A 14,393-nucleotide genomic window follows, 5' to 3' on the forward strand; every position below is an offset into this window, starting at 1 on the left:
ATTGTTTAGCCAGACTCCGGGAGCTGCTGCTATAAACACAGAGCACGGGCCAGGTTAGATGAAGAATCATCCTCCGGATGGGGTGCTCCTGCCCCTCCTCCCCTTGCCATTCCATCAGGAGAGTGGAAAATGGGGTGGTTTCCAGGGCCTTGCCCACTCCCCTTCAAGTTCAAGCACACTATGTGGCTGGGGACACAGATGGGCAGCCACTGATCAAGTGCTTGGGGTCTTATCAGCGTTGGGCAACTCCCAGTTGGTCATTTGGCTGGTTTTCCAAGATCCTCATGGATAAAGCAAGACAAGAGAGGTCTGGAGGCAACCCTCTCAACTTCTTCCTTCCACCCCTGAAAGTATAGAATCCCAGAATAGGAGAGGGCAAGTGGGGAAACTGAGGCCCAGAGAGGTGGGGAAGCTGCCCAAAGTCACATGAATAAATGGCTAGACAGGGGTCTAGAACCTAGTTGTCTGGCTCCTGGCTCCGTGCCCTCTGCACTGTGACCTACCTGATGTAGGTGAGGGCGTTGCCCTCAGGGAAATTGTAGGGGTGCCGTTTCCTGAAGACGTGGCCCACCCGACTGCAGGGCACAATCTCCAAGCTCCCGCCGCACATCCATACCCTGAAGGAGAGCTCTGCAGGAGGCAGGGGAGGGCAGCCATCAGCAGCGGGAAGGGGCCCTTGGCAAGTTCCCACTGCGTGCAAGAGGGAGGAGTGGGCTTCCCTTGCTTTTGGTGTCTCCGTGGAGTTCCCTGCTGGGGTCGGAGCTCCTGCCTCCCCTGCGCATGTTCCCCCTGCTCAGTCCATGCTGTGCACACACACCAGCCAAACACCACACAGCCCCCTCCAGACACACTGCACACTGCCCCAACCGGAGGCCTGAGAGAACACCGAGACCACGAGTAGAAGGAAAACTGAATCAAATGGCAGCATCATTTCCAGCCTCTGTCCAGAAAGCCCCATCCAGACATGAGCTAAGGAAGAACACATCTGCTCATCAGTCAGCCCTGAGCAGGAGGGAGCTAGCAACTACCGGCAGCCATGCCGCAGGCTGCTCCAGGTCTCCCTCTTGGCCCTGGGCGGTCTTTGGGTCCAGGCGGCCGTGCCCTCCTGACACCTGCTTTCTTTCTGTGGCAGTGGTGATGCTAAATGAGCTTTTGCAGATGACTGGTCCCCAGCAGCATCTGGAAGTGCAGGAAGTGTCACTCTGCTTCCCAAAGGGAAGGGCACATCACAAGTCGCCCACCTTGTTCTCCAATCAGTTGGCACTTCCGGCAAGGACCCACACTTCCAGCAGGCTGGACCTCACAGGATTTCTTCTGATTTCTTACTTTCTTTCATCCTAACACTACAGTTGAACACCCCGTGACATTTAAACACCTCCTTCCTATCCCAGAAAATCATAACCCTTGTTTTTTTGTTTTTAATTTTTATAAAAAGATGATTTTCTCTTAAGTTCTAGCCTTGTCTCTCCTCCCACTCCCTAGCTGGGGTAAGGACACTCATGGTGCCTGGCCAGGCCTGGGGGCTTTCACCTGGCACAGCTGCTCAGGGCCCTCCCAGCGACTAGCAAAGTGGGGAGTCGGGAGTGGAGGTGGCAGGACTGATAGCCACTTTCTGGTCAGCCTGTGTGCACCAGGCAACTTCCAGGTGTGATCCGGGAGCCAGAACGGAATATCTGGCACATCGGGACCCACACACAGGGTTGCCCATGTCACTAGGCTCCCCTGAGTCTGCCTGCAAAGTGCCAGGCCTCTGTCCCTTCTTCCCATGAGAGCTCTGCAGCTGCTTCAGCAACTGAGACTTAGAACCTGGGGGATGGAAATCTGCATTCTGTTCTCATTTCTGCCAGACTAGCGTTATGCTGGTTAAGTCACTTGCTCCCCCTCAGCTCACATTGTCTATACTACTATTAATTATTGTCATTTTTATCAGCAATGGCAATAACAACGGCAGTAACCATCGTCTATTTACTGAGCACTTACTAAGGGCCATGCTCTTTATAGCTGGTGTCTAATTGTCCTAGCAACCATGTGAGGCTGAAATTATTACCCTGTTTCTAATAAGGACTGGGAAGCTCAAAGATGTTCAATAACCTCTCCAAGGTCATCCAAGTAGTTAGCTGCAGAATCACAATGTAAAATTCACCCTTTGTCCAGTAAGCTGTACTGTTTGAACCAGATTTTTTAGTTCATTCAGCAAATTTTTATTGAGCACCTATTTGTTTTATGTCCCACACTGTTCTTGAATCCCTACACTCTAGTGGGAGGAGGCAAGAACTCAGTAAAATAAGAGACAAAAATTCTAGTAGACAAGAAAATGAGCCACCTATGCAGCTCATCAGATGGTAATATGTGCAACGGAAACAAAGGGTAGAGGGCTAAAGAGGGTGAGTGGAGTGGGGCGGGGCTACAATTTTAATCAGGCTGATGAAGGAAGTTCCCGCTCGAAAAGGGACATTTGAGCTAAGACCTGAAGGAGGTGAGGAAGTGAGTCATGAGGCTTTTAGGGGTGGAGCACTGCAGGCAGAGGGGCCTGCAGGGCAGAGACCTAGAGGTCAGAGCTAGCAGGTTCCAAGCAAGCAAGGAGGCCTGGTGCCTGGAGCCCTTGCAGGGACTTGACCAGAGGAAGGACATGATCTGACTACCTTTAAAAGGATCCCTGATGTGAATCCCAAGGTTTTCACGTTTGCCTCCTGCCCCCACTCGAGGTGGCCTCTGGGCTCCCTGGTTCGGCTGTCCCAGGGGATGGACACAGGAATGAGTCTCAGTTTGGGCATTTCCTTTCGATCAACAAAAGAATGAAATAAAAGGCCCAAACCCACCCGTAGCAAGGGTCTCCAGCTGGTTCAAAACTGGTCCCAGAAGCTGAACATCCGAGCACTATTGTTAGTCTAGAAATGTCTTTGAATTTCTTCTAAGACACAAAACTTTCCCTAGAACCACTCCATGGTTCACCTTTCAAGTTCCCTAACCACTGAGCCCTTGCCTCAGGCGGAGTTTGAAGTTAGCTATTTGATCATTCACTTGTTTCTCCATCAGTCCCCAAGCCTAAAAAAAGAAAAAAAAAAGGATACGGCCTCTGGATGCAGGAGAGACCATTAGTTTCCCAGTCTTCTGAGTCTTTACAGGAAAACGGCTTTGCCAAAGCTCCCTTCAGGCTGAGACTGAGGACACAAGGGAGGTCACTTAGGCCCAAAACCCATGAGAGGTCAGAAGGAAGGGGTCACTGCACCCCCATAACCAGAATTCACTCCTCCGAGCGCCTGCCTGGAAACAGTATCCAGGGTGAAGTCACAAAGGGGAGAAAATCTCTCGCCTGTTCCCACTCCAGTCAGTGGTGAGTTGGGATCAGGCCTGTTTCAAGCCCAACTGCTCATCTAAGGACAGAAAAGAAAGACGTGTTCCTCACATCTCAGAAACACAGAATTTGACTTTGCACCACCTCACAACATTTACGTGGCTCTGGTAGAGACGCGACATACAACTGTTAGTCACGGAGTTTCCTGACTGATATGGAAGGCAGCGTCCACCTCAGTTTTCCCACCTGTCAAATGGATGAGGTACCACCAGCCCTTTTTACTTCACAAGGAGCCTGGTGAGGATGCAAAAGGAAGTGGGAAAAGTCTCTGCACAGGACTCGGTCCACTGCAAGAACCAGAACAGGCCTTTGTAGGTGACAGGCCTCAAGGCAGCTTTCTACCTCCTGGAGCCCTCCGGAACGGCTCTCCACCCTTCTCCACCCTCCTTGCCCGGAAGGTGGCCTGTGTGGGCTGTACCACCCGGCTCTCTGCTGCAGGCCAGCAGATCAGAGCAGGAGAGTGAGGGTGGGTGTTTGTCCCCCTCCACCCTCCACGTGGGTGCTGTGGGTTGGCTGCAGGTGCCCCAAGACCGCAGTTCCTGTTGGTGGGTTGGGGAGGACTCCTCCCATCTTTCAGACCTAGGGGTAGTTCCACAGGCCAGCCATTGTCAAGCCTGCCCAGTACTACACCGTCCCTTGGGGCCCCTATATCTTGCCCACACCATGTAAATAGGCCCTTTAATAAGCCCCCTTAAATTCCCAGATGCCAGGTATTGCTTCTGTATTGGGCCTTTAACCTGAACCTCACGGGCAACCCTGGAGGTGGAGGGTCACTGGGCTCTCCCCTTTCCTTCTGGAGCTGGGGGATTCCTAGGGCCTCATAAGTAATGATGATGGCCACCAGCACTGTGCCATGCATTTTAATCATCTCATTTAGTACTCAGAGCAGCCTGTGGAAGAACCTGAGGCTTAGGGAGGCTCTAAGGAGCCCAGGGCCAAATAGCTTATAGGTGGCAGGGCCAGGATTTGCACCCACGCCATCTGATCCCATTGCTTACATTTAACCACCACCCTCTACTGAGGCCCCAGCCCAGCATTCTGGATAGGGAAGCAGCCACATGCTTAGTTGATGTCCCCGTTGCAGTCTGTATGACCTTCCACACACATGTCCAGACACATGGCCACAGGCTCCCCCTGACAACCTGAATCTCTATTCACCAGCTGTGTGGCTCTGGACAATTTACTTAACCCCAATATAAGAGAGTCCCTATGAGGATTAAATGAGCCAATCTGTATAAAGTCCTTAGCACAGGGCCTTTTGCATAGAAGGTGTTCGATCAGGGTTACTTATTATTGTTGTTGTTGCTATTATTATTATTTTCCAACTTACCAAAATTTTCTCCCCCCCAGATATCCATCTGGGCATCATACTTTCCCAAGTGGTTAAACCAGGACTTGTCAATCACAAAGATCCCTCCAGCTATGACAGGTGTCCTGGGAGCAAGGAGAGGAAAGAGACAGTACATGAGTTGGCGAGTCTGGGAGCCTCTTCAGATACCTAGGATCCCAGGCTATCTGCCCCAGAAGCCCTGCTTGCACAGTCACTGGGGCAGGATGTCTGGCCAGCTATCTGGCCTCTGGCCTCTCTGTCCCTGGGGCCCAGAGGAGAGTCAGCACTTAGATCATGTACCTTCAGGAGCTTGGTGACTTCAGTGGACCCCAGCAGCCTCCCGGGCCCCTGGTCCAGGGAAGGAAGGGGTCCCCGGAGCCCACAGCAGCCCTAACCTTATGGGCCTGGTGGGGTCCGTCCGGGCAATCTTCTGCTCAAGAGGGATCTGCTCCCATTTGAAATGCAGGCTCCAATCAAATCCTAAGGGACAGAGTCGGGTGAGGATGGGGCTCAGGGAAGAGCCCACTGTAGACTGCTGCCCCTCAGAGTCTCCCTGGATCAGAGCCCAGCTTGCAGAGGGCCTTGGGCAATTCATACAGTCATTCCTCCATTCAAAATGTGACAGGTCCCTGCCCTCATGGACGTTTAATCTACTGGTAAGACAGAGACTACAGAGATAAATCAATAAATGGATAATGTCAGCTGGGGGTGAAAATGCAAGCCAGAAATGCAAGCCACATATGTCATTTAAAATATTCTAGTGGCCATATGAAAAAGTAAGACTATATGAAATTAATTTCAGTAATATACTTTTAATATAATATATCCAAAATCATTTTAACATGTGATTGATGCAAAAAATTACTAATATATTTTACATTCTCTGATACTAAGTCTTTGAAACTTGGTGTGTTTTACACTTATAGCATCTCAGTTCAGACTGGTCACATTGTAAGAGCTTAGTAGCCAGATGTGGCTAATAGCTACCATACTAGACAACCTAGTTCTAGGCCATTTCCAAGGGTTAGGAATTCACACAAGGTTGATCCTCCTCCCCCACCCCCAAGAGAGCTGTCATACCATGTCCTTCTGCCAGGACTTGTGACCATGGTCACTGGGCTGGCAGCATTTGGGAAGGGTATATCAATGTTTGGGGGTGGGGAGATGAGAGACTAGTTTGGCCTTGCCACTGATTTGTGAAGAGCTTGCAACTACCTGCAGCCCCAGGGCTCTATATAATCTCTTTTCATCTCCTGGAGGTAGGGGTGTGTGTGAGACACTATGGCACAGCTGGGAAGAAAAGCATCAGGCCAGGGCTTTTGCCTGCCATCACCTGCCTCCTTTCAGATCCAGAACCCTTCCCCTGGGAGCTAGACCCACCTCCACGAAGATCAGCAGATGCAGCAAGGTAGGCAAAATTATCCAGGCTGATGACATCAATGATGGGGCTCACCACACGGGTGTGGTCCTAGGAGAGGGAATGTGATATGGCAAGAGGTCAGGGCTCTGGGAAAAAAGGTGCAGTTGCCTGCTCTGGGAAGAAGTTCCCCACTTGATACATATTAGGGTGGCTCTGATCAACAGGATGGACAGCAACCAATTCTGGCATGGGGCACTCAGCACTTTCTGTAGGACAGGTCAGGCTCCAGGGAGCCGGCCTGCCTCATCACATCCAGGCTCCTAGAAGGTCCCACCTAGGTGCCCTCTGGCGTGGTGCTCTCCCAGCCTCTTCCTCGCACATCATGTGGAGCCTAGGCGGGATCTCCTTCCTCAGTGAAGCCCTCCTTGATTGCTGCAGGCTGAGGCTTTCTTCCACTTTCAAGTCACTCTCACTGTTACAATCCAGACAATTCCTGGGACAGTGACTGATAGGCTGCCTGAGGTGGCTTTTCTATTGCTGGTTTGAAGGGTTGTTTTATTAATTGTCATCTACCTTTTGTACATGTTTGGGTTGAGTCTTCCCAACTGGATGGCCAGCAGCTTGGTCCCCATATAACCTGGGTGTCACTCCTCTCATGCCACAGCCACTTCAAGGCCAGACTCACTACTCGCTTCATCACCTCCCAGACAGAAATCCACTCCAAAACATTGGTGGGTGATGTTGACTTTAGGAAGTGTGTTTTTTGCGGGGGTAGTAGTGGTGGGTTATGTCATATACCACATGCACAACTTAATTGTCCTTCGTCAGCTCTCTCTTCTCTCTCCCTCCTGGAGGGACACAGACCAGAGCCTCTTCTTTCTCTCTTCCCTCTGCACACTCTACACTGACCCTCAAAACTCTCTTGTTGTGATTTGGAATCCAGCTGCCCCTCAGTTCACACCGTATCTCAGGACAACAAAAGCCTGGGAGGTGGCAGATCAGGGGAAGACGGTCCGTGATTTCTCACCATGCTCTGTGGAGGCCTCACCTTGTCCTTTTTATCAACTTTTTGTACTGAGATATGATTCACATTTTTATAACAATTGTATTGGACATAAGTGACATACTCTAGAATTCACCATTTTAAGTTGTCCAATTCAGTGGTGTGTCATATTCACAAGGTTGACAACCATCACCACTATCTAATTTCCAACATTTTCACACCCTAACAAGAAGTCCTGTACCCACAGCTGTCAGTCTCCATTCCCCGCTGTCTCCAGTCCCTGACAGCCACTCATCTACTTTCTCTTTCTATGGAGTCATTTATTCTGAACATTTCATATAAGTGGTATCCTATAATATGTAGCCTTCTGTGACTGGCTTCTTGCACTTAGCATGAGGTTTATAAAGGACACCATATAGTAGCAAGATTAGTACTTCATTCCTTTTTATGGCCAAATAACATCCCATTGTATGGACATACTACATTTTGTTTCCTTATTCATCAGTTGACAGACATTTGGGCTGTTTCCACATTTTGGCTATTCTGAGTAATAGTGCTCTCAATACTCATATGCAAGTTTTTGTATGGAGTATGTTTTCATTTCTCTTGAGTGTATATCTAGCAGTGGATTTGCTGTGTTGTATGGTAACTCTGTGTTGAAACCTTTAAGGAATTGCCCAACTGTTTTTTCCAAAGTGGCTGTACCATTTACATTCCCACCAGCAATGTGTGAAGGCTCTTATTTCTCCACATCCTTGTCAGAATTTGTTAATGTCCATCCTGTTGATTAGAGCCACCCTCATATGTATCAAGTGGTATCTCATTGTGGTTTTGACTTGCATTTCTCTAATGACTTAATAATGTTGAGCATCTTTTCAGATGCTCATTGACCATTTGTGTATCTTCCTTGAATAAATGTCCATTCAGATCCTCTGCCCATTTTGAAATTGGGTTATTGTCTTTTTATGGTTGAATAGTAATCACCTCATCCTTTCCTCCATATTTTGAAATCCCTCCCCCACACCACCCCCCACCCCTCCCCACCCACCCCCGATTCTAGAGAACAGTGAGCACATGGTAGGGTACCCCCTGCCCTCATTGCTCCTGAGAACACCATCCCTTCCGCCATCCCTCTCTGGCTTCCCAGCCCGACCAAAAGTCCCCACCCCCACCCCCAGCACAGGATCCTGCCCCTGCCCAGGACGGAAGAACAACACTCATTTGGGGAGCTTTATAGCTCACATGGCTCTCAACCACTTGCATTCTCACAGCCACCCAGTGGGACAAATATTACAATTACCCTTGTCTGCAGATGAGAAAGCTCTCCTGCAAAGGAATGAGGGGAAGTACTCAGGAAGAAACAGACCATTTAGGCTTCCTCCTTAGCCTTTGCAACTTCAAAGACTGTTCATGAGCCCTCATGCCAAGAACATAGTGGGCACATTCCGAGGGACAGATCCCCCTGGGGACAGACAGACTCACCTCCTTCACTCGCTGCAGCAGGGGCTGAAGCCACTCAGCGTTCACTTCGCAGTGGCTGTCCAGAAAGGTGAGGACGGCAGCTGCAGCCACATCAGCCCCTCGAACTCGGGAGCGGATCAGCCCTGCAGTGGCAGCAGACAAACAGGGGCTGGAGCTGGGGTGGGGCCAATTTGCTTCCCAGCCAGGCCCCCAAAGTCTCAGGGCTCCCTGCCCCTCCAGGGGCAGAGCTCTGCCCTGAGTTTCTGTGACTGAACTTTACTCTGTATCTGCTTATTTCCTCCTTCCCTCTCCTTCTTTCTCTCATTCATTCAACCATCAGTACCCCAAGGTCATCCTCTGGGTGCCCCGCCCCCATGGCCTGGACACTGTTCTGGGCTCTGGAGACACACTGATGAACAGTCAGAATTTAGTGAATGGAAACTGCAATAAAGTGTGGTTTGGTATCAAAGGAGGACAAAAAACTGAAATGCTTTCCTCCTCCCCCTTGTCACCCCACCCTCCCCTGCAGGAAACCTTGGGGCAGTCCTTGTCCCAGCTGCAACATCATGCATGACACGAAAAGAATCTTCTAGACTGAGACAGGCTGCAGTTAATATTCCAGCCCCCTGCCACTCACCTTAAGCATGTTACTTAACCTCTCTGAGCTTTGGTTTTCTTATCTAGGAGACTCAGAGAAAGAATAAACCTTGCCTACTGGGGAGAGTGCCTGGTGTGGAGGAGGCCTGCTTATGCTAGATCCTCCTCTGCTTCCACCCCCGCTTCCTTGACAGGCTCACCGAGGGCAGAGAATGGCCTCGCTTTTGGCAGCTCCTTGGTCAGGGCTGGAGACTTGCCTGGTGAGGGGAGGGGTGGTGGCCCACCTGGTCCCGCCCCTGGCAGAGCAGCCACTGGTGCCCTGTGAGCTGGGGGATGGGGAGGCCTCACTCAAAGAGGTCTGAATACAAGTTATCTCCTGGAGAGATTTCCCTGGCCACACCTCTGCCTGGCACTCTGCCTCCTTCCATCTGACTATCTGTCCATCTATGCAAAAGTCCATCTGCCCCATCTTCCACTCCATGGATACCTTAAAGCATCAAAATGTACATCTATGTTGGGCAAACCCCAGGGAGCAGTATATTCCCAGGTGAAAAGACACCTTCACCCTGGTGCTTGGGAGAGATTTCTCTCTGGCCTCTTTCATTCCTGTTGGTAGGTCCCCTTGGTCTGACTGATCTTTCTTAAATGTGCCCATCACATCTCTCTCTCTCTCTCTCTCTCTCTCTCTCTCTCTCTCCTTTCTCTCTCTCTCTCTCAAACCTTTAGTGGCTCCCTACTATCTGCTCTATGAAGTCTAAGTGCATTTTTCTGGCTTCCAAGGTCCTTTGCCATCTATCCTCACTCCACCCCTTCTCCCTGCAGACCAGAGTTGGGGAAGCAGAGGGAAATTAAAAAGCTGGGCATTGGGGTGGGCCTCCTTCTTCCAGGATGCAAGTCCCCCAGGTTCCTATCTGCACATCAAGGACAGTGGACTTCATGAGGATCCAGTGTAAAGGGAATGGCAGCTACAGGATGAGCATTCAGAGGAGGGCTGCGAGAACATGTGCATCCATGCCTTTGCGGGCGGAGTCCCTGAACCTGGAATGCCCTCCCGGTTCCCCTCCACCTGCCTCACAGGCCCATCACCCAATCAAAGCCGCTCACTGGCCACTCCCCTCTCCTCCCATTCCCATTCTGCCTCTAAGTAATTATAACCAGCCTGTTACTGTGATGGATTCTGACTCCTTGGCTACATAATAAGCCCTCTGAGGGCCAGGACCGTATTTTGTACTTCTTTTAGATCCCTTAAAGTGCCTGTGCCCTAGTTGGGGAGGTACAGCTGTCTAGACAAAAATGGGTCTGCGGTGGCAGCCAGGGTAAAACAATCTACCTTCCCGCCGGTCATTGCGCAGGCACTTGACCTTGGGGATCCTGGTCAGGAGTACGCAGTCTTCAGCTGAGGGTGGAAAGAAGGAAACAAGCTCAGTCAGATACGGTCATCAGACCACAAGTGGTTTGGCCCCCACTGGAACTACAGGAGCTGTTTTGTACCAGGCCCAGGGAAAGGGCTGTGGGTGGGGGCATGAATGAGCATGGTCATCTCACTGGGCAAAGGAGTACCCTGTCCCCCACTCCCAGGCCAGACTGAGGAATGCCTGTCCTTATGGCACTACCCATCAGGGTTGGGGGGGAACAGGGCACACCAGCACGGCCTCAGCCCAACAGCATGAAGCCAGATGGAAGAGACCATCTCCTGCATATGGCAGTTGTAATAAGGAAAGATGCTGCTGACATTATTTCAGTTTTTTTTTTTTAATATGGCATCTCATTGGTGTCCCATCAAATCAACACCACTCTTTCACCTCCTTTGGTACCAGGGAGCACAGCCAGGGAGGGCAACTAGAAAAGACAAGATCATGGTCAGGGGCAGAGGTCAGCCTGTGATGCTGGGACAACCCTAAGAGTGTTTGCTTCTGAATTCTGGGGAAATGAGGGTGTGGAGGGCTGCAGAAAAGAAGGTGGATACTTACGATCTGAACTGAAGTCATCCACTAAAATGATCTCCTGGATTAGGCTGGCAGGAGTTCGGTTCAGGACACTGGAGAAGTGATGCGGACAAAGGAGCCCGGATTTAGGGACCAGCTTTCCTTGACCTCTCCCTGCCATAGGGCTACCCCACCACTCAGCTCAGGGGCCAGCACACTGGCCACAGGCAGGTTTTTGCAAACCTTCTGGGCCCTGGTCAGTGGCTGGGGAGCAGTGTGTCCCTCAGGCTCTCCCAAGGACCCAGCCGACCCTTCTCCCTGGACCCTCAGGCCCTCGGGACCCTCCCCGGTGGGGCTGGGGACTGCCCTAGTTTAGTTATCCAGGTGGACCTGAAGCTGCTGTGACTGCCTGGGCTTAACCAGCTCCACTCCCAGGCCCATCCACAGCTGGACTAGAGCTGTCTGCCTGTGGGGCTAGCGAGGCTCCTTCTGGATCAGGGGGTGTTCTCAGGAAGCCCCCCAGTTCTTTCTCTCCTACTGGCCCTCCTCTTCCTCTGCTCTCTGGGAAAGAAAATCCAAGCTTCTTTAATCCCTGGAATACACTGGGCATTCCTTTCTGAACTCTGTTATTCTCTTAGCTCATTGAAGAAACAGGGTGAGCAGGAGTTTGGCTTGACCACAAGGCCAAACTTAGGAGGACAGAAGGGGTGCCTTTCTGAGTGGCCAACAGGCCAACTAGGCAGGTATCCATCTGCCTCAGGCCCCATGTCCATCTCTTCCTCCCCTGGCTCCTGACTCTGCATTTCTGCCCTCATCCCAGGGACCTGACCTTGTGTTTGTGCATCTCGCTAACAAGTGACTTCTGGGGTCTTGTGGACACTGACTCACCTGCCCCAGCTTCTCAGAAGGGCAGGCCTCCTCCTCCCAGTGTCTGCTGGTCTTCACGCCTTCTGGCCATAGCACCCTATCTCCATGTCCTCCCTGCCAACCCCGAGCAGATCACCCTGGAGCCCCAGGGAGATGAGGATCCCCAGGCTGGGCTTTTACCTCTTCACTGTTCGTAAGAGGGTGGAGCGGGCTTCATTGTGGAAGGTGATGACGACACTGGTGGCCGGCAGGTCCGCAGAGTAGGACACGGATGGGCAACTGAGAAGGGAGCAGAGGGCAGAGGGCAGCTGTGGGAGCATCCTCAGGGTGGGCTTGAGGCCTCTCTCTGTCCAGCCTGCTGCCCCCCTGGAATACCTCTGTGGGACAAAGAAGGCAAGCCAGAAGCCTGACATGAGCCCTGCCCTTCCACAGCTACGCTCCTCCTCGCTCAGCCACCCGGCCTGGAGTCCTTGGAGGGAAGCCACAGTTTGGGGGAACTTCCCAGGTCTAGGCACTCTTTACCAAGACCTAGAGCCCTTGGAGCCCACTGTCACCGCAGCGTTTGGGAGGGCTCCCACTGTGTGCAGGCACCAAACCAGGCTCCAGGACCCAGCCCTGGACCAGAAGACAGAACTCGCTGCCAAGAGAAATAAGATGCCGGAGGAAAGCAGAGGGAAAACAGCCTCTCTTTTGTGTCTGACACTCTGTAGCTTCTTCCTTCTCTTCCCCTGGCTCCTGGCATTTGGTAGGATCTGGAGAGGGGTCACCTCCATCCTTCCCAGCATGGCAGCCTGGCAGGGGAGCAGCCTCACTCCTCCTGGATTCCCGGGCAAAAGGAAGCCTCTGAGAAGGCACCACAGCCAGTCCCCGCCACCTGCTCCCTCCCCCAGCAGCTCTGTGCTCCCCACACCACATTTTGGGGTCACTGGGTCCCCACTCCTCAGGAAAGGGAATTAAAATGATCCATTCCTGCCATCCTTCACCCTGTGGTCTCTGCATTTCTGCGAATGTGTTCATTTGTACTCCTGGGGCCAGCGGGAAGGCAGCTGGTTTTCACAGCAATCTTTATTGCAATTGCTCTTTGACTATTTCAACAGTGGCTGCTTTTTCATTCCAGCACTCATTCCACTGACAACAGCTTACAGCCAATTCCCAGGCCCATTTCCTGCCCCACAGAGCAGACTGGGTCAGACAGGCAGGGGTTCCATCAGCTGGGACCCCCCATGGGAGAAATCCTGGGAGGCTTTAAAATGATTCTCCTTGAGAGGGGCTGCGGGAGAGTAGGAGGGGAATTCACCTCTGCGCCTGGGAAGGCAGGCTTCCCCAGGGGTACTCCCAGAGGTATGGGGGTTTGGGGTGGGAGTGGGCTTGGCCTGCTGAGATGGGGAGTGCTGGGACAAGCAGCCACCCCCTGGGCTCCCGGCCATGCAGTGTTGACCTCTAGGGACCCAGGTCTCTGCCCCTGAACCCTGACCATCAGGAGGGACAGAATTGGAGAGGGATGTCCATTCTCCACCTGAAGATGGCTAACCTCCCACATCCCATTTGAAGGGTGGACTTGACTTCCTCCCCACCTGCCCCTCCAGCCGTCTCCACCCTGTTTCCCTTAGATTTGTATCAATGATGATGGGGAGTTTTCTGGCTCCCAGGAGCCAAGAGCCTATGAAGAGGTTTATCCTATCCTGTGTTTTGAGTTTGGAGATGGTGGGAGTTTTCTGTGATGCTGGGGCTTAGGTCTCCTTGCTCCCCTTGAGGAGGCTCTCTAGACTGAGGGCTGGACCAGGAACTAGGCTGACAGTTTGGGGTCCAGCAGAAGCTGCAGCCTGGAAGGCCAAGGAGAAAAGCATGGCTCACTCCAGCACCCCGGCCCCTCCATGTGAGGCCCTGTCCCCAAAGCCAGCACCTCCTTTGTTCCCCCTATACAAACACACATGCACGCACCCACAGCCTGATCTACCTCGGGCTCCAGAGAGGGCCAGCAGCAGCGCTGGGGCGGGAGGAGAGGCCTGCCTCACCAACCCACTCAGCCTTGGATTTGAAGACCTTGGTTTCCAAACGTGCATAGCCCCAAGAGGAATTCCCTGGTTAAGTTTCTCGGTGAACACCTGAGAACATTCAGAGGGTGGCTGGGAGGGTAGGAGGGCAGAGGTGATCCAGTCCAGCCCTCCATTCACCAGTCTGGGTCAGCAGAACCACCCGGCCTGGGGTCTAGGGCTGCCCGTGAAAGGTTTCCAAGTGGAACTGTGTGGATATAACCTCGCAGGCCCCACAGCACAGGCAGATATGAGGGCGACTGCCCTAGGACTGATTGAGAAAGAACGTCCCTGGCCTCAACTGGCCATTAGACCTGGCATGTTTGGGGAGGGTTCTTCCCAGGTAGTGGGATTATTGCCCTATTTGGTAGCATGAGTGGTTTCTGGAAGCTGACAGTGCTGGGGTTACAGGACTGTGTGGACAGTTTGGGGCTCCCCAACCTCACACCAGTCTCACCTTGC

The 14,393-nt window shown here is 52.2% G+C and overlaps 1 protein-coding gene across 2 annotated transcripts in view; it reads right to left on the reverse strand.

Moving 5' to 3' along the window:
* GALNT16 (polypeptide N-acetylgalactosaminyltransferase 16) overlaps positions 1-14,393 on the reverse strand; it is an 82,510-nt gene that overhangs the window by 13,360 nt on the left and 54,757 nt on the right. For both annotated transcript variants that reach the window (XM_073242218.1, XM_017651630.3), the window contains exons 4-11: positions 12,079-12,177; positions 11,077-11,144; positions 10,437-10,502; positions 8,531-8,652; positions 6,066-6,153; positions 5,081-5,165; positions 4,686-4,789; positions 504-630 (exon numbers count right to left, since the gene is read on the reverse strand). In XM_073242218.1, the coding sequence (XP_073098319.1) occupies positions 504-630; positions 4,686-4,789; positions 5,081-5,165; positions 6,066-6,153; positions 8,531-8,652; positions 10,437-10,502; positions 11,077-11,144; positions 12,079-12,177 (759 nt within the window). The remainder of the gene's footprint in view (positions 1-503; positions 631-4,685; positions 4,790-5,080; positions 5,166-6,065; positions 6,154-8,530; positions 8,653-10,436; positions 10,503-11,076; positions 11,145-12,078; positions 12,178-14,393) is intronic.

Source organism: Manis javanica, chromosome 8 (genome assembly GCF_040802235.1).
Source record: "Manis javanica isolate MJ-LG chromosome 8, MJ_LKY, whole genome shotgun sequence".
Classification (NCBI taxonomy): Eukaryota; Metazoa; Chordata; class Mammalia; order Pholidota; family Manidae; genus Manis; species Manis javanica.